Genomic DNA, 21,508 nt, shown 5'->3' on the forward strand with positions numbered 1-21,508 from the left:
TCTCTCTGGTTGCTTCACTGCCAGGACAAGTTGTCTAGGATGCTAACGGTTTGCACAGCATCAATGGAGCTCTCTCGTCCCTACCAGTTGTGATCCTGCTGGGGCACAAAGGGCAACTGGCAATTAAAGCAAGCTGGGGTGCTGCACATTACGACCTGCACACCAAGGCATTGGTGCGTGCAGGCTGCATTTATGGTTGGAGGGGTGGCATAATTGTGCCTTTAGTGCCACACGACTCAGGCAGGGTAGAATGTGGGCCTCTCCCTCTCCCTTCCACCCCTGCCTGCTGTTGTCTCTGTTGTTTCCTCTTTCCCTTCTTCATCATCAGCCCCAAACAAATACTGGGGAATCAACCAGCCCCGGGTTCTTTCTGGGAATGATCGGACTTTGGCCTCAACCCCGGCACTGGGTCTACTGTCCCAGGTCCTCCCATCCAGCTCTGAGGAGCCAGCTCTCCCTGTAAGTCTCCTCTCCTTTAGACTGTCAACTCCTTGTAGGCAGGGAGTGTGTCTTCCAACTCTGTTGTGTTGTACTCTTCCAAGGGCTTAGTACGGTGCTCTGCACATGGTACGTGCTCAATAAATACCATTGATTTATTGAGGAGGAGGAGTCTGCAGGGGCTGGGAGCCCAAACAGCTCTGAGAGATGGTTGCTAATCCACCCAGAGGTCTTACCTCTTGGAGTACTGGCAACCCCAACTCCTTTACGCTTGGGGATTTTTTTATGGTATTTGTTAAGTGCTTATTATGTGCCAGGCATTGTACTAAGCACTGGGGTAAATACAAGCTAACCAGGTTGGACATAGACTATATCCCTCGTGGGCCTCACAGTCTTAATCTCCTTTTTACTGATGAGATAATTGAGACAGAGGGAAGTTAAGTGACTTGCTCAAGGTGTCACAGCAGACAAGTGACAGAGCCAGGTTTTGAATGCAGTTCCTCTGACTCCCAGCCTGACATCTTTCCACTGGGCCATACTACTTTTCCCAAAGGGACTGTCATGCTGGATGGGCTTCTTCAAAAGAGATTCTCCTGCCATATCTGACCTACCATTCCAGCTGAGTGTTCTGTTTTCCTCCCTCCACCTTCCCCATCCTTCTGTAAAGAAAACTCCAGAGTTGACTTTCTGTCCTATTAGAGAGGGCAGACATCTCCTTCTCTGGGGATCATTAGGAAGAAGAGAGACTCCCTGGAACTGATCAGAATCAGTCCTGCCTGGTGGCAGGGGAATCTTTGGTTCAACCCCGTGGACATTGCCTTCAGTGAGGGCCCGTCTATCTTTCAACATAGCTCACTGTGGGGAATGTATCTGTTTACTGTTGTATTGTATTTTCCCAAGCACTAAGTACAGTGCTCTGTACACAGTAAGCGCTCAATAAATAAGATTGAATGAATGAATGAATGAAGCCCTTGTATTGAACTGCACCAAGCAGCACAAATGACTACATAAACACAAACCCTGGAGTCTTTGGGAAAGGGTGCAGGAATTCAGGGATGGTGGGGAGGGCTCTGCCCATCTGCACTCCCCTCCAGAAAGCAGCAGGAAAGGGAGATCTCGGGCCAGCGTGGCACAACGGAACAGACATAGTTGGGGGTGGGGCAGAATGGATTGGGGTCCCGCAGGAGGTGGAATTTCCTGGTCTTAATCACTGGTTTCCTGGTTTCCCGTCTTAATCACCGCTCTCCTTGTGGCCACAGGGTTCTTGGACCTGGGGCCCTGATGGACAGGGGGCCATCCTGCTGGTGAACTGTGACCGGGAGACCCCCTGGCTGCCAGAGGGGGACAGCGCCGACGAGAAGATCTATAGCAAGGAAGGTAGGCGGTGACGGTGGAGGCAGAGGGTGGGATCCTGGGAAGATTAGCTTCAGGAGAGGTGGACCCCTTCCTCTGAGTCCAGAGGAACAGGGAGCAGGAGGTAAGGGGAATGGCTTGGAGAGAAAAAAGCGGGCTGATGGGTATATTTGGCAGTTGGGTGTTCCTTTCTCCCATTCAACTGTAAGCTCCTTGAGGGCAGAGGCTTAGTCTTTTACTTCTGTTGCGTGTTCCTAAGGGCTTATGCTATTCTCTGATGGGTCAGGGTGGACCAGTTCAAGGTGAATTTATTGGAGCTGAGAGGAAGGGTTCTGGTGTCTGGGGGAGAAACCAGAGTAAACATGCCTACCCCTTCTGCCCAGGTTTGTCTGCCAGTCTGTTGAACCAGTATTTGAACCCGTTTCCCTCAGAGGTCTGCTAGAACCAGAGAATTGGGAATGTGAGAAAGGCCTGAGGAGAAGGGATGGAGAACCTGGACTTCCAATGGTCCTGACCTGTCTGTCTGTCTGCACTCCCCCCCAGATCTGAACGACATGTCCCGGATGATACTAAGGACGCGTGGCCCTGATAGGCTCCCGTTTGGCTACGAGATGGTCCTCTACATCTCCATGTCAGACTCCGACAAAGTTGGCGTGTTCTACGTGGACAGTGAGTGCCCTCCTCTGATTCATCAGCCCATAACTGGGGCAGCCCCCTCTCTGGGGAGGGCTCTCACCTCTTTCTTCTTCATTGTCCTCCTCCCTCCCTCCATTTCCCATCTACACCACCGAGAGTAGCTAGACCCCATCCTGCTCGGTTCCTTAGCAGCTTTCAACTTTCTCCAGGACTCCTTGAACTGCTCCTCTTCTAATTCCATTGTGGTTCCCTGGGCCCCATCTTTCCTAACCTCAAATGGAATCCCAGGGCTTCCCATATCCATCTTTCCAATCCCTCTTCTCCTCCCTTTTATCCTGAGGCCTCGGGCCTACTCTGTTTCCCCCTCCTCCCTTGTCCCACAACCAGGACCTTCTCCTCCCAACCAGCTTCTTAATTCTCCCCCAATTCCCTGACCAGAGCAAGTTGGAATCTGGCTCTTCCTCTGCAAGCTGCATCTTCTAGACCCCACAGAGTGACTGAATCTCAGTCTACAGGATCTCAAGTTGAAGAAGGAGCGGCCTGCCTAGCTCCCCAAATGTCCAGATCCTGGCTCTGTCCATGAGTTCTCAGTTTCTCCACTCATAAAACAAAGATCCTGGGAGATGTGGAATGGCAAAGCCCAGTAGGGAGAACCGAAAGGAAATTCTGAGGGTTGGGTTTTGGAACGGTTAGGTAGGAAGAAACTTTTAGATTAAGATAGTAAGAGCTTAATACAGTGCTCTGTACACAATAAGTGTCCCATAAATACCAATGATTGATTATTGTAAACCTTTCATTTCTCTCCTGCCTTTCTTCCAGAGTGGATTATCAATTTGTTCTCATTTATTCCTATGACACTCCTCTTAGCTCGGAAAGAAATGGCAATGACTAGCCCCGTTTCTCAGTGGCTCAGAGATATTAAGGGATTTGCCAAGACCCCAACAGTACCTAAGTGGTGGTTCTGAGAAAAAAATGCAGGTGTCCAGGCCCACAACCCAGTGCCTTCTTCTCTAAACTCTCTGACCAAAGTCCCTGACAGGCCTGTACTTCCAGAGGAATAGTATGAAAAGCAGCATGGTCTAGTGAGTGTGGGCTTGGGAATCAAACAGACCTGTGTTCTAATCCTGGCTCTGCCACTTTTCTGCTGTATGACCTTGAGCAAGTCACTTCACTTCTCTGTGCCTCACTTACCTCATCTGTAAAATGGGGATTAAGATTGAGAGCCCTTTGTAGGACATGGTCTGTGTCTAAACTGATTACCTTTTATCTACCTCAGTGCTTAGTACACTGCCTAGTACACAATAAGCACTTAACAAATACCACTTTTAAAAAAACAGTAAGTAGCATTTATTGAGCACCCATTTGGTGCATTGCACAATACTAGGCTCTTGGGAAATACAGAATAACAAAAGGATATGTTCCCTACCCACCAGGATCTAACCCTCTAATGGGTGTCCAGAGGACCTGCACCTGAGGCCTCAATTACGAGGTCCTGGTTTGGCATTCTGGGTAGTTAAATTCCTCAGACCAGGAACCCCAAGGGAGGTTGAGTTGTTACTGAATGCGACTTATGGCTTCCCCTCTGGCTGCCTAGAGCTGATGGATGAGAGTTGGGAAGAGCAGACAGACGGAACCCAGACGAGGGAGCCCAAGGGCAGGGCTGGAGGAGACCTCGGGCTCGGGGATCAGACGGGCTGACTCAGGAGAACTGCATCATTGTTTGGCAGTGAGAGCTAGCGCGTGGCAGAGGCGTGGGTGCCGAGGGGGGCCGTGCTCTCCTCCAGACAATGCCGGGACTGTTCTTCCTGATGAATTGACCAGCCCGGAGCTGGACCTGGGGACTCGGCCCGAGAAACAAGGTCCATTGTGGACAACAAGCCTGGCCTCCTTGTCTTCGTCCCCCCCTCAGACCTGAGTCAGCCCCAGGGGTGGGATGGGAGTCACGGGATGGTTGGGATCTTGTTTGAAGGTCCAGACTCTGTTTCCTTGGCTCCTTCTGGCTCTTCCCCAGTGTCTGTCCCCAAGCCCTATCTCTCAGAGAAAGCACAGATTCATTCTGCTCCCATCTCTGCACTGAGTGTCTTGTAATGTTTTCTCTGAAGTGCCCCATCTCGCAAGTCTCCGTGAACACAGCTGTGCATCAGGATTTTTCTTTGTTCTGGATCCTAGCGACATTAACGAGAGCAGTTTATCCTTTGGTATTTCTGGGGAATATTTGGTCAGTGGTATGTATTGAGTGCTCACTGTGTGCAGAGCACTGTACTAAGTGCTTGGAAAAGTACAATATCTTAGAGTTGGTAAACATGTTCCCTGCCAACAAGGAGCTTACAGTCTTGAGGTTTGGTTTGGTTTCTCCCGACAGTTGGGTTCCCCCAACAGACTTTATGTTCCATCGTCATTAGGAATTGCTGATGAACCAACAGGAAAACTGAGGGCCCAGCGTGATTCAAAGGGGGGATCCCATCTTGGAACTCAAATCCTAGGTTCTAATTTTAGCCTGACCCTTCCTCAGGCCTCAGGCTTCCCCTCAGAGCAGTGGGGAGAATGGCTGTGGACAGAGGTGGGGAACAGAGCAGGAATCCATGTACATGGCCACTTCTCCTGGCCTTTGGAATAAACAGATGTTGAATTTGAAGTCAGAGCACCAAAGTCACCAGCTGCCCTTCGATTGCTGTCAATTCAGTCAGCACAGATCTCCCACAGAAACCAACTCATTGTAGGATCCCAGCTGGAAACCCGTGTGATTTGCCCTTCACCCACTTCTTTCTCTGGGGAGATCAGAGTGGCCGCAGTCATGAGCAGTTGCAGAGAAAGCCATTCTATTCATGTCACAGTTGGCTATTCCAGCCTCTCCTAGCAGGCCCAGCACCCCTCTAGAGGCTGGAGCCCAGACAGATCCTATCCCTAATCCCAAAGGAGACATCCTAGCTCAGGATGTTGGATGCTTGGGCTCTGGCTCTTAGTCTCCTAGTAACCCAGGAGCCTGCTGGGCCCTGAGCAGTAAATGCCTAGAGCGTTTTGGCTTTCCGCCATAGGAAGGAGGGTGGCCCCATGTCGTCACTGAAGTCTTGGTAATTCCAAGAATCACTCTGTTGAAAGAGAACTCCAGAGATCATTTGGTGCAGTCCTCTGCCTCCCCAACAGAACTGTATAATCCCCATTTCAGGTATATGGTTGCCTGTTTTCCAAAGGGTCAGCACCCAACATCTCCTCACTCGGTAGCCTGTTCCAGAGGGCTAAGTGACCCCTGCAGTCACAGTCCATCCTTTTCATTCATTCATTCATTCAATAGTATTTATTGAGCACTTACTATGTGCAGAGCACTGTACTAAGTGCTTGGAATGTATAATTAAGCAACAGATAGAGACAATCCCTGCCCAGGGATGGGCTCACAGTCTAAACGGGGGAGACAGCAGAGCAAAACAGAATAAAACAAAAAGACAACATTATCAAGATAAATAGAATCAAGGGGATATACACCTCATTAACAAAATAAATAGGGTAATAAATAATATATACAAATGAGCACAGTGCTGAGGGAAGGGGAAGGGGGAGGAGCAGAGGGTGGAGGGGAGGGGAGGGAAGCAGAGGGAAAGGGAGGCTCAGTCTGGGAAGGCTTCTTGGAGGAGGTGAGCTCTCAATAGAGCTTTGAAGAGGGGAAGAGAGTTATTTTGGCAGACTTGAGGAAGGAGGGCATTCCAGGACAGCGATAGGACGTGGGCCAGGGGTCGACGGCGGGATAGGCGTGAACGGGGGACAGTGAGGAGGTGAGCCGCAGAGGAGCGGAATGTACGGGGTGGGCAGTAGAAAAAGAGAAGGGAGGTGAGGTAGAAGGGGGTAAGGTGATGGAGAGCTCTGAAGCCAAGAGTGAGTTTTTGTTTCTTGCGAAGATTAATAGGCAGCCTCTCCTGTGCCCACTTCTCCCTCTGCTTCTTGTTTCATCCTCAGAGGAGGTCATCTGGATGTCCTCCTCTATTGTGGCCCTTTCAGACTCGATCAAGGACAGTCTTCAATCGATCAGTCTTTTTATTGAGCACCTCTGGGAGCCCAGCCCTGAACTGAGCTTTTGGGAGAATACAGTAGAGGTAAAGACAAGGTCCCCACCCTCAAGGAATTTACAGGCTAATGGGTGACTTTTCTTCTCCTGGCTCCTGGTCCAAGCTCTGTTCCCTGCTCTCCACCATAATAATAATTCATTTTGGAATTTGTTAAGCGCTTACTACGTGCCAGACACCATACTAAGTGTTGGGGTGGATACAAGCAAATCAAATTGGACACAATCTCTGTCCCATGTGGGTTCACAGTCTTAATCCCCCTTTTACAGATAAGGTAACTGAGGTCCAGAGAAGTTAAGTGATTTGCCCGTGGTCACACAACCAGACAAGTGGCAGATCCAGGATTAAAACCCAGGTCCTTCTGACTCCCAGGCCCATGCTTTATCCACAAGGCCACACTGCTTCCCATCATCTAGAGACTGTTCTCTAAGGGCCTCTCTTGAGACTTGCCCCAATCCCCACCCCCAACCCCTCCCACCATTCCACCTCCCTTCCAGACCCATTTTTCGGTCAGCGATACATCCACATCCTGGGCCGCCGGAAGCTCTACCACGTGGTAAAGTACGCCGGTGGCTCCGCTGAGATGGAGTTCTTCGTGGAGGGCCTGCGTTTCCCGGATGAAAGCTTCTCTGGCCTGGTCTCCATCCACATTAGCCTGCTGGAGCGTCTGATTGAGGTGTGGGGGCAGTGGGAAGCGGGGGGTCTGGGAGGCCCAAGGAGGAGTAGGGAAGGGCAAGAACTGGGTTTGGGTGGGTGGAGGTTCCCTTGCTAGGAGTTACCTAACCCCCACTAGGGAAATCTGGATCTTTTGGGCTTTCCAACAGATTGCCTCGGTTCTCCATGCAACCGGAAAAGGAAGCACTGGGGGTTTTCAGCAGCCTAGTGGAAAGAGCACAGGTCTGGGAGTCTGGAGACCTGGGTTCTAATCCCCCAGCTCCACCATTTGCCTCCTGTGCAACTTTGGGCAAATCACTTCTCTGTCTCTGTTCCCTCATTATATTAGTATTATCATTATCATATTTGTTAAGCACTGTGTGTCAAGCACAGTTTTAAGCACTGGGTTACATACAAAGATAATCAGGTCAGACACAGTCCCTATCCCTCATGGGGCTCACATTCTTAAATGAAGTGAAAAATGGGGATAAGCTACTTGTTCCCCAGCCCTCCCTCCTTGGCCTGTGATCCCCATAGGGAACAAGGAGATTTATCACTGTGCTTAGCACAGTGTTTGGCACACAGTGTACTCAAATACCACGGAGTGTCAGTCCCCATGGGGTTGCGAGGCTTCTTCCAGCTCTCGAATGGCTCATTCGCCAGTGGTGCTCTGCCCCCATCTCTCCAGGGTGTTCCTCGGACCCCCATCTTCACAGACACTGTGACCTTCCGAGTGGCTCCGTGGATCATGACCCCCAACACCCTGCCTCCCGTGGATGTGTTTGTCTGCAAGTAAGAAGTGGGGTGGGAGGTGGGGATTGGCACTCCCTGTGTGCCCCTGACCAGCTCACCCAAGTGGGCATTTCTGGGATTCCTGCCTCCGTCTCAGGGACCATCAATCCCTGGGATCAGAGTCAAATACCCTAAGGCACACAGAGAACTGTTTCCCTAGCCCTCCTCAATCCCCTGCCATAGGACCATTATTATGGGGGTACAGAGTTTGGGGTTATTAAACCACATGGGGTCCTGTTGGAGGGGCAGATGGGTCTTAAAAGAATGTCTACATTCCACCCTTCGATCTCCCTTCCCTCCTGATAGATGCTGGCAGCTCCGGCCACTGTACGGAGCAGGAGGGGTACCATCCCAGGCCCCTGACTGCCTCAGGGGGTCCCTTCCCCTGTTGCCTCATGGGTGGCACCAGTCCTTCCCAGCTTGTCCACACAAAATCTGTGAGTGTCTTACCTCTGGCTCTGCACTCTTGCCCTTCCATCCCCCTGTCACGTTCTCCTCAGCGTGAAGGATAACTACCTGTTCCTGAAGGAGCTGAAGAGTCTGGTGGAGAAAGCTCGCTGCAACCTAAAGGTCTGCTTCCGGTATATGAACCGTGGGGACCGCTGGATGCAGGTGAGGGGCCGGCCAGAGAGGTCCTGAGACATGGTTCTCCCCCATTCCAGAAGTACCGCCCAGGACGCGATTGGCCCCCAGAAAAGGTCACCCATTCATATGGGATCAGCCTGCCTCTGCCCTGTAGGGCATTTTCCCACTGTGCCAACTGAGTGGAGCTGCCCCAGGAGGGACTTCCTGCTTACCCCTTAGGATTGAGGTGGAACATTGGTGATGCTCACTAACCAGTCACCGCTGCTCTCTCTTAACTTCCTTAAAGTGTGAGCCCCCTACCCAATTGTCTCTGAAATAGTCCAACCCTGATTCCGTCCCTTCAATTCTGATCTCTCGGTGGAGCTTCCAGTTTCCCTGAAAAATATGGACTGTTCCCCTCCCCACTCTCTCCACACCAAACAAGAACTTGTGAATGCAGGGCTTCAGTGGGCAGTTGACCCTTTCCAGTGAGCTCCTGGAAAAGGCTCTTGTGCTGCTCAGACTGCTGGGCTAGTGCAGCCTGGTCTGCTCTCCCTCTACCATGGTTTGAGGGAGAAGCACACCAGCCTCTAAGGAGAGCAGAGTAAGGATAAATCCAGGGCTGAAGGTGGGAACAGTGGTCATCACAACAGCAAATAGATGCTAGAGGATTGGGCCAGAGGCAGTGGTGATCACAGCAGTCAGTCGGTCAATCGTATTTACTGGAGAAGCAGCGTGTCTTAGTGGATAGAGCATGGGCCTGGGAGTCAGAAGGTCATGAGTTCTAATCCTGGCTCTGCCACATATCTGCAAGCCAATTCACTTCTCTGTGCCTCAGTTACCTCATCTGTAAAATGGGGATTGAGTGTGAGCCCCATGTGGGACAACCTAATTGCCTTGTAATAAAAATAATGCTGGTATTTGTTAAGCGCTTACTATGTGCAGAGCACTGTTCTAAGTGCTGAGGTAGATACAGGGTAATCAAGTTGATACAGGGTAATCAAGTTGTCCCACATGAGGCTCACAGTTAATCCCCATTTTACAGATGAGGGAACTTAGGCCCAGAGAAATTAAGTGACTTGCCCACAGTCACACAGCTGACAAGTGGAGGATCTGGGATTCGAACCCATGACCTCTGATTCCCAAGCTCGGGCTCTTTCCACTGAACCACACTGCCCAGTGCTTAGAACAGTGCTTGGCACATAGTAAGTGCTTAACAAATACCGTAATTGTTACTACTATTATAGGCCAGAGACAGAACATGGGCGAGGGGTTGGCGGTGAGGTAGACTAGATCGAGGTACAGTGAGAAGATTAGCATTAGAGAGCAGTGCATGATTCTAGAGGTCTGAGCCAGCAGCTGCAACAGGGACAGGCCCTGCAGCCCCTTGACCCAGTCCACATGGCAGCCAACCCTCCTTGATCCAGATGCTTCCAACATCCTTCTCGTGTTTCCCGCCTCACGGCCACTTCACTTTGGATGGGCACTACTCCTGAAGCTGGGACAGGATCATGGAAAGGAGGAGAAACAAAACTCAGCCATTCTAGCTGAGCCCAAATGACTCAAAGAAAACTGGTGGGGAGGGGGTAGAAACAAACCACAAAGGTGGCACTGTAGGATTAGATGTGGGTCTCCACTACCAGGGGCACTCCCATCCCCCAGGACTGGTAACTGGGAGTTGGCAGGACTCAACGCCCTCATAATTGATTCTATTTATTGCTATTGTTCTTGTCTGTCCATCTCCCCCGATTAAACTGTAAGCCTGTCAAAGGGCAGGGACTGTCTCTAGCTGTTACCGATTTGTGCATTCCAAGTGCTTGGTACAGTGCTCTGCACATAGTAAGCGGTCAATAAATACTAAAATACTATAATTGGAATGGCTTCCCCCAGCTTGCATCTCCCTGATGTAGATTTCCTGTCCCCTTAACAGGATGAGATTGAGTTTGGCTACATCCATGCTCCTCACAAAATCTTCCCAGTGGTGCTGGATTCCCCCAGAGATGGAGACTTGAAAGACTTCCCGGTGAAAGAGCTCTTGGTGAGACTTCAGGGGCCCCTCATCTGGGTTTCGGTCTGGCAGCCTGTGCTCGGACAAGCACGAATTCAGAGATAGGCCCTCCCACTGCAGCAACCGCTGTTTGTTAACTCTGGCTGCAATAACCCTTAGAGACATTGTGGGGTGGGATCCAGTCAAGGGGAGGAAAGAGGAAAGCTATGTGGTGGGGGAGAAGTGAGAATCTCCAAAAAGACTGAGGAAAGAAAAATTCCACTGAAGGGTTTTCCCTGCTTACCTATCTCATCCTGCTCCTCCTCGTCATCTCTCACCAACCTCCTACCCAACCACGATTCTCAGTTCTTAAACCCAAAAAGACTCAATTAATGGGATTTATTGAGTGTTTACTGTGTGCAGAGCACTGTACTAAGCACTTAGAATACAAAAGAGTTGGTAGATATGATCCCTGCCCACAACAAGCTTACAATCTAGAGGACCTTACAGTCAAGATAGATACCAGAACTTTGCCCACAAGGGCCTATGGGGGCATTGGAGGAGGAAGCAAAACGGATCTCTGACTTGGAAAGGAAGCAGATTTTTCAGTGCAGCTCAGCTCTAAACTACCTGTAGTACCTTGCCAACCTGGCAAGCAAGGACTGTGTCTAACCTGGTTTTCTGGTATCTACTCCAGCGTTTAGTACAGCGTTTGGCCCATAGTAAGCGCTTAAGAAATACCACAGTTATTATTACTGCTATTATGTGGTACCCTCTATTCCAGGAGGGCCAGTATATTCTTTCAGAATGGTGTTAGTCGGCCTGGAAGCCAGAAGGTTTGGGTTCTAATCCCACCTCTGCCACTTGTCTGCTGTGTGACCTTTGTCAAGTCATTTCACTTCTCTTTGCCTCAATTTCCTCATGTATAAAATGGGGACTAAGACTGTGAGCCCCAAGTGGGATAGGGACTGTGTCCAACCCGATCTGCTTTTATCCACCCCAGCGCTTAAACAGTGTCTGGGGCTATTATTATTATCATTATTATTATTTCAGTCTCTCATGCTCGCTGCCGTCCTAGTTCCCTCTTCTTTGAAAAGCCCACTTCTCTCCTCTGCAACCCATCGGGCAGGTGGCTTCTCCCAGGGACAGAGGGCAGGGGAAGAAAGTGCAGCAGCAGACGTTTACTTGCAGGAGAACTCTGCTTTGCCAGCCCCCTGCTCCCGATTACATTGCCCAATTCAGTCTTAATTTTTGTTTTTCTCCTCCAATCACCTCTGAGAAGTAAGCTACGATAAATGTTATTTCCATCGTCATTATTATACAAATGAAAACTGAGGTCCTCTGCCCAAGATCCTTTGGAATGTCAGTGAGTCAACGCCCCTGACTCCCTGCCCATTTCCACCCCACTATCTTTCCATGGTTCCCTCTCTGCCCTCCTTCCCCGCACAGTCCAGGTTGGTTGGCCTAGAGGAAAGATCATGGGAACAGGAGTCAGGAGACGTAGGTTCCCTGGGCCTCGGTCTCCTCTTTTGTAAAATGGAGATTCGATATCTGTTCACCCACACACACACACACACGCAAGCACACACACCCCCTACACATAAACACCTATCGTAGACCGGGAGCCTCGTGTGGGTCTGACCCTGGACTTGATCTGAATGTATTGTTTCTATCCCCAGCGCTTGGCACAGTGCTTGGTGTATATTTAGTAAGCTAAGCTCTTAACAAGTACCACAACACACAAGGATTATTATCTGTTTCCTACAACAGCGTTACAAGCCCGGCAATCATCCACAGCACTCATTCGGTGCCCATCCACGTGGGCCTCTGGGCGCTGGCCAGACGAGAGCCAGTCATGGTCGCCGCCCCATAGCTGCTCACACAGACTAAGGCAGAACAGATGAGAGTAGACAGACAGATGAAAGCTAGTGACAACATCTCTCCCGTGTGACCTCTGCCAAAGGGGATTAGGAGCTGTGGGTTCAGAGATTTGTTTTTCCATTCTCCCCCCTCTCCTCCCGCACCTGGTCTTTGACGCCCGTGGCTTGGAGGGGGCCCAGAGAGATTTGGGTTGTCATCACTGATTTGGCTCCTGGAGGCTGAGCAGCAGTTGAGTGATCCGTGCCTGGCTCTGATTGTCACTGTGCTCAGCTCCCGGAGATGCCCAGGGAAGCCCCCACCTCATCTGCTTTACCAGCTGAGACTGCCCATCCACCCAAATGAGAACTAACCTTTCCCCATCTGGCTGGAGGAGAGTGTGAATGACTGTGCGGACACTCTCTCCGCTTTAATAGAGGGATTTATTGGACATCCACTGGGTGTAATGCACTGGACAGTCCACTGGACTGGAACAAGTGAAACTCAGTCTCCCCCAGCCCCATCGTCCCCTGTCTGAAACTTGGGGTTGGGGAGGAAAGTGGATCCTGGCCTGATGCCCAGTCCAGTATCCATTGGCTACTGTGTGACTTTGGGTAAGTGGCTTAACTTCTCTGTGCCTCAGTTTCCTCATCTATAAAATGGAAATGAAATACCTGTTCTCCCTCCTACTTAGACTGTGAGCCCTGTGTGGAGCAAGAGTCTATTTACCATGTATCTTCCCCAGTGCTCAGCACACAGCAAGTGCATACGTCCTTAACAAATACTAATATTATCATTATTTAAAAATGCTTCTGTTCAGCTCAATGTTTTATTAACAAGAGCAGCTGTGTGGATTTGGGGCAGGGGTGCAGCTTCCAGAGTGTGGGCACTGACTGTGCTGTGTGACTGCCCAGGGCCCAGACTTCGGCTACGTGACCCGAGAGCCCCTGTTTGAGAAAGTCACCAGCCTGGACTCCTTTGGGAACCTGGAAGTCAGCCCTCCGGTGAAGGTGAACGGGAAGGAGTACCCCCTCGGCAGGATCCTCATCGGCAGCAGCTTCCCCATGTGAGAGACCCTCGGGGGTCTGGGCACTCCAGGGTGGGGATGGGGGGTGGAGCAGGTGGGCCAGGTGTAGGGGGCTTCTCCAGCCCGGTAGCCTGGATGCTAGACTGGGGAGAGTAGGGGGAGGCATCAATCAGTCAATGGTATTTATTGAACACTTACTATGTGCAGAGCCCTGTACTGAGCACTCGGGAGAGTACAATACAACAGAAGTAGCCGACACACTCCCTTCCCAAAATGAGTTTACCGTATAGAGGCATGTATGTTTCTGGTCAACTCTAAGTACCTCGAGGAGAGGTATTGTATCTACTAACTCTATTGTGTTGTAATCTTCCTAGTGCTTCCAGTGCAGTGCACTGTATCAAGTGTTTGGGAAAGAACAATACAATAGAGTTGGCAGACTTGATTCCTACTCACGAGGAGCTTACATTCTAGAGGGGGAGGCAGGTATTAAAATAGTGTAAGGATATATACATAAGGGTTGAGGGTGGGGTTAATATCAAGTGCTTACAAGGTGTAGATCCAAAGGTGACACAAGGGGAGGGTGGGTAAGGGTAATGAAGGATTAGTTAGGGAAGGCTTCCTTAGAGGAGTTTTGATTTTAGGAGGGTTTTAAATATAGGGAGAATGAAGGTCTGTTAGATGTGAAGGAGGAGGGAGTGGACAGAAGGAGGCCGTGGGCAAGGGGTTGGTGGTAGGACAGAAAAGACTGAGGTACAGTCAGTATGTGGGCATTAGAAGAGCGAAGTGTGCAGATGGGTTTGTAGTAGGAAATCAGCGAGGTAAGGTAGGAGGAGCACTGATCGAGTGACTTAAAGCCGATAGTATGGAAGTTCTATTTGATGCAGGGTGGATGGGCAACCACGAAAGGTTTTGAGGGTGAGAAGAGGCACTGTTTATGAAAAATTATCTGGGCGACAGAGTGAAGCAGGAACTGGAGAGGGGAGCGATGAGAGGCACAGAAGTCAGTAAAGAGTCTGATGCGCTAATCAGCATAACAGCCATTTGGATGGAGAAGAAAGGTCAGATTCTAGAGAAGTTGTGAAGTTAGAAATGACAGGAGTTGGTGACAGACTGAATATGTTGGTTGAATGAAAGGGATGAGAAGAGGGTAAGGACAAAGTTACAGGCTCTCCACAGTGATGGAAAAGTCAAGGGTAGGACAAGGTTTGGGTGGGAAGGTGAGTAGTTCTGCTCTGGACATATCTAGTTCGAGGTGTTGGCGGGACATCCAAGTAGAGGGGTCCCAAAGGCAGGAAGAAATGTGAGACTGCAGAGAAGGAGAGAGATCAGGCTGGAGATGTAGATTTGGGAATCATCCACAAAGCGATGATACTCGAAGCCACGGGAGCGAACGATTTCTCCAAGGGAGGTGGGTTTAGATGGAGAATAGAAACGGACCCAGAACTGAGCCTTTAGGGACTTCCGAAGTTAGAAGTGGGGCCCCTCACAATAAATGCTCAATACTTGACTGTTCACTTTTAAAGCTTGGAAACAATCTGCTGACCTCAAGTAGGATGGGAGCTTTTTGGGGGGAGGGTGGTTGTTTATTTGTTTGTTTCATTTTTAAAGGGGACAGGCCATCTGGGGGAAGATATTTCAGATATTCCAAATGCTTCAATCCTCACTGTTCCCCTTCCCTCCCCCCCCCCCACCCCTGTTTTGTCCCTGGTTGCCCAATGTTGATCTCCTGGGATGGAAGTGAAGCTGAATATAGACCCCTGGGGCTGGCCAAGGGATCAGAAAAGGCTCTGGCTCCGTGCTTGGGTGGGGCTTTGTTCAGAGCATCTTGGCAATGGTAACGTTCCATTGGATAGTCAACTCCTTGAGGTCAGGGGTCACATTTTCTACTTCTGTCATGTTTCCAAATGCCTAGCACAGTGCTTTGCACGCAGGAGGCAATCAATTTTGGTGGTGGTGGTGGTGGTGATGGTGATTTGCTCATCCATTTCACCAGCTTCTCTCTGACCCTCACTGCCCTCCCATAACTGCTTCTGGGAAGTGCTGTAATCAGCCTTCAGTGTTTCTCTCCAGCCCCTCAAGGGAGGGTCCTTGAGATGGAATGGGACAAGTGATCTCTAGAGGGTCCTTGAACCTTGGCCTTGAACCAGCCAGTGGGAATCCCTAGATGATGAAGAATTCTCCCTTTGGGGAAAGATTGATTATACAATCCTTACATGTATTATAGTCCTAGAGTTCAAAGATACTAGGGATTGAGCACTTACTTTGAACAGAGCACTGTACTGAGCTTGGGAGAGTATAATACAACAGAGTTGGAAGATCTGTTCCCTGCCCACAAGGAGTTCACAGCCTAGAAAGGGAGAGAGAACTGATAATAAATTATGGATATATACATAATGCTGTAAGGCTGACGGGGGGTGAATGTCAAGTGCTTAAAGGGTTCGAGTTCAAGAGTGATGCAGAAGGAGAAGGGAGTAGAGGAAATGAGGGCTTTATTTATTTACCTATTTATTTATTTATATTAATGTCTGTCTCCCCCTCTAGACTGTGAGCTCATTGTAGTCAGGACTGTGTCTATGTGTTATTTTATCGTACCCTCCCAAGCCCTTAGTACAGTGCTTTGCACACAGTAAGCACTCAATAAATGTGATTGAATGAATGAATGAATGAATGAATGAATAGTCAGGGAAGGCTTCTTGGAGGAGATATGAATTTAGTAAAGCTATGAAGGTGAATTCAGTGGAGAGGCCTAGTCCAAAGGAAAGGGTAATGGAGGGGGAGACAGGAGACTTGGCTTCTAGTTTCAGCAGCACCATTCCTCTGCAAACTTGCCACTGATTGATTGATGAGATATTTGTTGAGCACCTACTGTCTGAAGAGCACTGTAATAAGCGTTTAGCACTCAGTAGCTTATCATCTCTGAGCTATATTGCCCCCTCTAGTCCCTTCCCGTCTGTGACTCTGCAAGTTGGGCTGTGGGGCATGTTTTCCTCCGCTGTTCATACCCACAGCCTGTGTCTAATTCCCACCTGGATATTCTCTCCCATTGTTTAGTGCAGGACTCTGTACACAGTAAGCGTTTAATAAATACTATCACTGCTACTGCCTCAGGGCTGCTGGAAGGAGGATGACCAAGGTGGTGCGAGACTTCCTATGTGCCCAGCAAGTGCAGGCCCCCATTGAGCTGTACTCGGATTGGCTGGTCGTCGGCCACGTGGACGAGTTCATGACTTTCATCCCCATCCCGGGCAAGAAGGTGAGTGGAGAGGTGAAGCTGAATTGGATTCAGCCCAGTGGGAGGGCGGGAACCTGTCCTCCCAGTTCTTGGCAGCAGACAGTGGTGTCTGCAGGAAGTGACCTAACCAGAGGAAGAAGGGCATAGACTGGAACGCAATGTAGTGTTGGGGTGATGCCATCCCAAGAGTTGGGCAGAGGTTCTCCAACATTTTCATCCGACGACAGCCCCCCACGAAAGGCTCCCATAACTCCTCTGAACCATCTCCATATCGGAGTGTTCCACTTTAGGTCTCACAAAAGACCTTTAGGCCTTTCTTTAGATCTGAAATTCCGAACTAGATAAAAGGCTTCAATCAAAGAAGCAGATTGACCTAGTGCATAGAGCCTGGGCCTAAGAGTCAGAAGGACCTAGCTTCTAATCCCGGCTCCGCCACTTGTCTGTTATGTAACCTTGCCCAAGTCACTTAACTTCTCTGTGCTTCAGTTACCTCATGTATAAAATGGGAATTAATATTGTGAGCCCCTTATGGGGCAAGGACTGTGTCCAACCAACCTGATTAGCTTGTATCTACCCCAGTGCTTAGTACAGTGCCTGGCACATAGAAAGCACTTTACGAATACCATAAAAAAATCAATCTCTCAGTTAATAATGATATGTAATGAACACATACCGTGTGGAGAGCTCAGTACTAAGAACTTGGGAGAGTACAATATAAAGAGTTGGTAGACACATTCCCTGCCCACAAGGAACTTACAGTATAGAATGGGAGATGGACATTAAATGACAAAAGTAGATGGCCACTCTGGTGACTAACACCATCACACAGCTGTTCAGAACTCTATTGCTCTTGTCTCCACCAACTTCCCAAGCTCCCCTGGTTCCCCACATGAAGTTCCCAACCCCTATTTTGACCGGTGTTGCCTAGTGGATAGAACTCGGGTCTGGGAGTCAGAAGGACCTGCTTTCTAATCCCGGCTCCTCCACTTGCCTGCTGTAGGACCTTGAGGATGTTACTTCGCTTCTCTGTGCCTCAGTTACCTCATCTGTAAAGTGGGGATTAAGAGTGTGAGCCCCATGTGGGACAGGGACTGTATCCAACCTGATTAACTTGTATCTACCCTAGTGCTTAGAACAGTGCTTGGTACATTGTAAGCACTTAACAAGTACTATTATTATTATTAATAATAATATTACAGTCTAGAGATGAGCTTACAGTCTATCCATCAGTAGTATTTGCTCAGTGCTGACTGTTTGCAGAGCACTTTACTAAACACCTGGGAGACTACTATAAAGTTAATAGGAGGCAGGATCTCTGCCCTCAAGCTTTCAAGCTAGTAGGGCAGAAACTCTAAATTTAAAGGTGGGGAAACAACTGAGTATAATTGAGAAGCCGTGTGACTTAGTGGAAAAAGCACAGGCCTAGGAAGCAGAGGACCTGGTTTCTAATCCCAGTTCTGCCATTTGTCTACTGTGTGACCTTGGGTAAATCACTTAACTTCTCTGTGCCTCAGTTGCCTCATCTATAAAATGGAGATTAAGACTGGACAAGGACTGTGTCCAATCTGATTACTTTGTTTCTATCGCAGCACTTAGTACAGTGCCTGGCATATAGTAAGCACTTAAAAAAATCTCTTTTTTAAAAAAGTATAAAGATATATACCCAAGTGCTGTGGGGTGGATTGAAGATCAAAGTACAGATTTGAGTGCACAGGTGATGCAGTAAGGAGGTAAATAGGGTTGCATTTAGTCAGGGAAAACTTTCTGGAGGAGAGGTGATTTTAGTAGAGCTTTGAAGATGTGGGAAGCTTCATTTGAGAAGCTGGAGGTGGAGTTTAAATTGACACTCTGCCTCCTCAGAGGAAGGCACTGGATGAGAGGACCCAGGGATCTCCATTGTGATTCAGTCCCTTAGACCTGTGAGAAATCCACAGGTTTGTCCTGTTCCCTTGCCTCTTCCCAGCCGTCACTTTTCCTGCTAGAGTGTAAACTCCTTTAAGGTAGGGATCATGTCATTCTCTAGTGTACTCCCCCAAGCATTTAGTCCAGTGTTCTGCACACATTAAGCGCTCAGTACACACTTTGTCTTCTGGTGTATGTTTCCCAAGCATCTAGTCCAAGGCTTTGCATGTAGCAGGCTTGCTTGGCACAAAGTCAGTCCTCAACAAATACCACAGTTATTATTCAATCAATTGCCGCTGAACTCTCTTCTCACCCCCGTTCCCACTCTCCTCCACTCCGCTGCTCCCCTGTCTCATTGCATTCCCCCCTCCTGCTCTCTCCAGTGTTCCAATCTCTGCTCGGCAAACAATCAATCAACGGTATTTTTGTTGAGCACTTACTGTGTGCACAGCACTGGACTAAATGCTTGGGAGAGTATAAGAGAGTTGGTAGACACGTTCCCTGCCCACAACGAGCATACAGTCTAGAGAGGATCCTCAGCAGCAGCCTCAGTCAATCAATGGCATTTATTGAGCGCTCACTGTGTGCAGAACACTATGCTAAGTGCTTAGGAGAGTTGGAAGACACACTTCCTGACTACGAAGAGCTTACAGTCTAGATACTGCAACCAATCCCCCTCCTTTTCTCTCCCGGATGATGTGAATAATTCCTTGAATTTGTGGAGCGTTCTTAAATTCTATCATATCAATTTTTTTATTTTATCCTCCCAACAGCCCCATGACATGGGAAGAGGCAAGTACTATTATCCTCATTTTGCAGGTGAGGAAACCGAGGCCCAGAGAGGTGAAGTGACTCACCTGTGGTCACTCAGCAGGCCAGTGGCAGAGTTGGGATTAGAACCCAGGCCACCTGCCTCCCAGCCCCTGCACTTTCCATTAAACCACACAGCTTTCTGGGCTACCGGATTATTAGAACTTGGATCTTTTCAAGTTTCATCTTCTGTCCCCTGGGCTTTCTCCCCACACCCCACCTCAGGAATTCCGAATGGTCATGGCCAGCACTTCTGCCTGCTACAAGCTCTTCCGGGAGAAGCAGAAGGAGGGCCACGGTGAAGCGGTCATGTTCAAAGGTATGTCACCCAAGGGAACTGGGATGGCCAGGGGGGTCAGGGCCAGGGAAGCCATGGTCGGTGGAGGCTGGCAGAGGGTGGTTGGGCACTGGGCAACCTGTCCTTCACAGGCTTCAGTGGTGTGAACACCAAGCGGATCACCATCAACAAGGTCCTGTCCAACGAGAACCTGATACAGCAGAACCTGTACGTCCAGGTAGGCGTGCGGGCCCGAGCGCAGGGGTTCCGGCCCTGGCCGAGGACCAGAAGTTGTAGGGGGAGGAAGGAGGGGCCTGGAATTGCTAAGCCCTATTCCACCCTCCTCCGGCCAGGCCCAGGTGTTGGACAGAGAGGGAAACCGGACTCCCGCTACCCACTGCTTCCCTGGAATGGGGCTCCGAAACTGACCCAGGGGTGCCAGCTCTCAGACATGAGGGTGGGGAGGAGTCAGGAGAAACCATTTAGAGACCCCCACGAATGGGGTGACAGTGGAGATGGCTCTGTTAATAATCATCACTGGGCTATTGGTTAACTCCTCTGGACTGCGAGCTCACTGTGGGGAGGGAACGTGTCTATCAACTCTATTATATTGTACTCTCTCAAGTGTTTAGTACAGTGCTCTGTACACAGTAAGGCCTCAAATGCCATTTACTGATTGATTGATGATTAAGTACTTTCTACATGCTAAGCACTATGTTGAGCATTGAGATAAATACAAGATCACCAGTCTCTGTCCCACAAGGGGCTCACAGTCTAAGACGGAGGGAGAACAGATATGTCACCCCCTTTTGACAGATGAGGAAACTGAAGCAAAGAGAAGTGAAGTGACTTGCCCAAGGGCACTCAGCAGGCAAGTGGCAGAGGTACAATTAGGGTCCAGGACCCCTGACTCCCAGTCCCGGGCTCCATGCACTAGGCCACACTATTCCTCAGGAAGCAGGGTGGTTGCTGAGATGGAGTGATGTGTTGTTCCACCCCAGCTAGGTCACCATTTAGATGAGCCACACGGAGCGAGACTGCAGAGCAGATCAGGGAGGAGGCTTTGGGGACACTTCCCCAGGCGCCTCTGATCCAGGAAGCGAAATGAAAAAGGCTCCATGGGGAACTAGATGAAACTACCCTGGGGCTGTTTGCTGGTTGTTCAGATCCAGAGCTGTGGCCTTTCATGGCTTCTCTCACATCCTCCTGCAGCCCTTCTCCTCCCTCTTCCCCCAGAGCAGACAGATTCCTCTACACCAGGGCCAGAAAAGGGCAGAGGCAGCCTACATCCGGGATAGGGTGGGAGCAGGGCCAGTGCTTTGCCAGGTGGTGGGGATCAAGGAGCTCGGCTGCAACGTGGGATTGGGGAGACTGGCAGAAGAGGGACCCACCCTGGCTGTGGGACTAGGAGAGGGCGGCCCTGGATCTCCTCATCCTGGCATCCTGGCTCCTCTGACTGCTCTCCCCACCCCTCTCCTGGCTTCCACAGCGCTGCCTGGACTGGAACCGGGACATCCTGAAGAAGGAGCTGGGACTGACGGAGCGTGACATCATCGATCTTCCGGCCCTATTCGTAGTGAACGAGCAGGGCCAGGCCCTGGCTTACTTCCCCAACATGGTGAGCCCCTCCTTCCGGTCAGAGCTTGAGGTTGCTCCACCCCTTCCTCTGGGGCCTGGGCTCCAGGGCCAGGATCCTCGCACCCACAACCTGTCTTCTCATCTCACCTCCAGAACCACCTGCTGGGGGGAACTGGAAGGGGGAACTGACAGTGAGAATGGACACCAGGGATCCCTGGGGGCAGGGAGGGCTGGAGCTACAGCCAGCCCACCCCCTTGCTTTTCCTAGGCCCTGCCCACCGAGGGCTAAATCCTACCCCAAATTGTACATTCCAAGTGCTTAGAACAGTGCTCTGCACATAGTAAG

The 21,508-nt window shown here is 50.0% G+C and overlaps 1 protein-coding gene across 1 annotated transcript in view; it reads left to right on the forward strand.

Moving 5' to 3' along the window:
* The window catches only part of PADI2 (peptidyl arginine deiminase 2), a 51,100-nt gene that overhangs the window by 25,363 nt on the left and 4,229 nt on the right, over positions 1-21,508 (forward strand). The window contains exons 5-15 of the mRNA XM_029066310.1: positions 1,698-1,815; positions 2,335-2,460; positions 6,980-7,158; positions 7,825-7,928; positions 8,429-8,540; positions 10,423-10,530; positions 13,251-13,402; positions 16,472-16,616; positions 19,533-19,626; positions 19,737-19,822; positions 21,074-21,202. Coding sequence (XP_028922143.1) covers positions 1,698-1,815; positions 2,335-2,460; positions 6,980-7,158; positions 7,825-7,928; positions 8,429-8,540; positions 10,423-10,530; positions 13,251-13,402; positions 16,472-16,616; positions 19,533-19,626; positions 19,737-19,822; positions 21,074-21,202 — 1,353 coding nt within the window. The remainder of the gene's footprint in view (positions 1-1,697; positions 1,816-2,334; positions 2,461-6,979; positions 7,159-7,824; positions 7,929-8,428; positions 8,541-10,422; positions 10,531-13,250; positions 13,403-16,471; positions 16,617-19,532; positions 19,627-19,736; positions 19,823-21,073; positions 21,203-21,508) is intronic.

The sequence above is a fragment of the Ornithorhynchus anatinus genome, chromosome 5 (assembly GCF_004115215.2).
Source record: "Ornithorhynchus anatinus isolate Pmale09 chromosome 5, mOrnAna1.pri.v4, whole genome shotgun sequence".
Lineage (NCBI taxonomy): Eukaryota > Metazoa > Chordata > Mammalia > Monotremata > Ornithorhynchidae > Ornithorhynchus > Ornithorhynchus anatinus.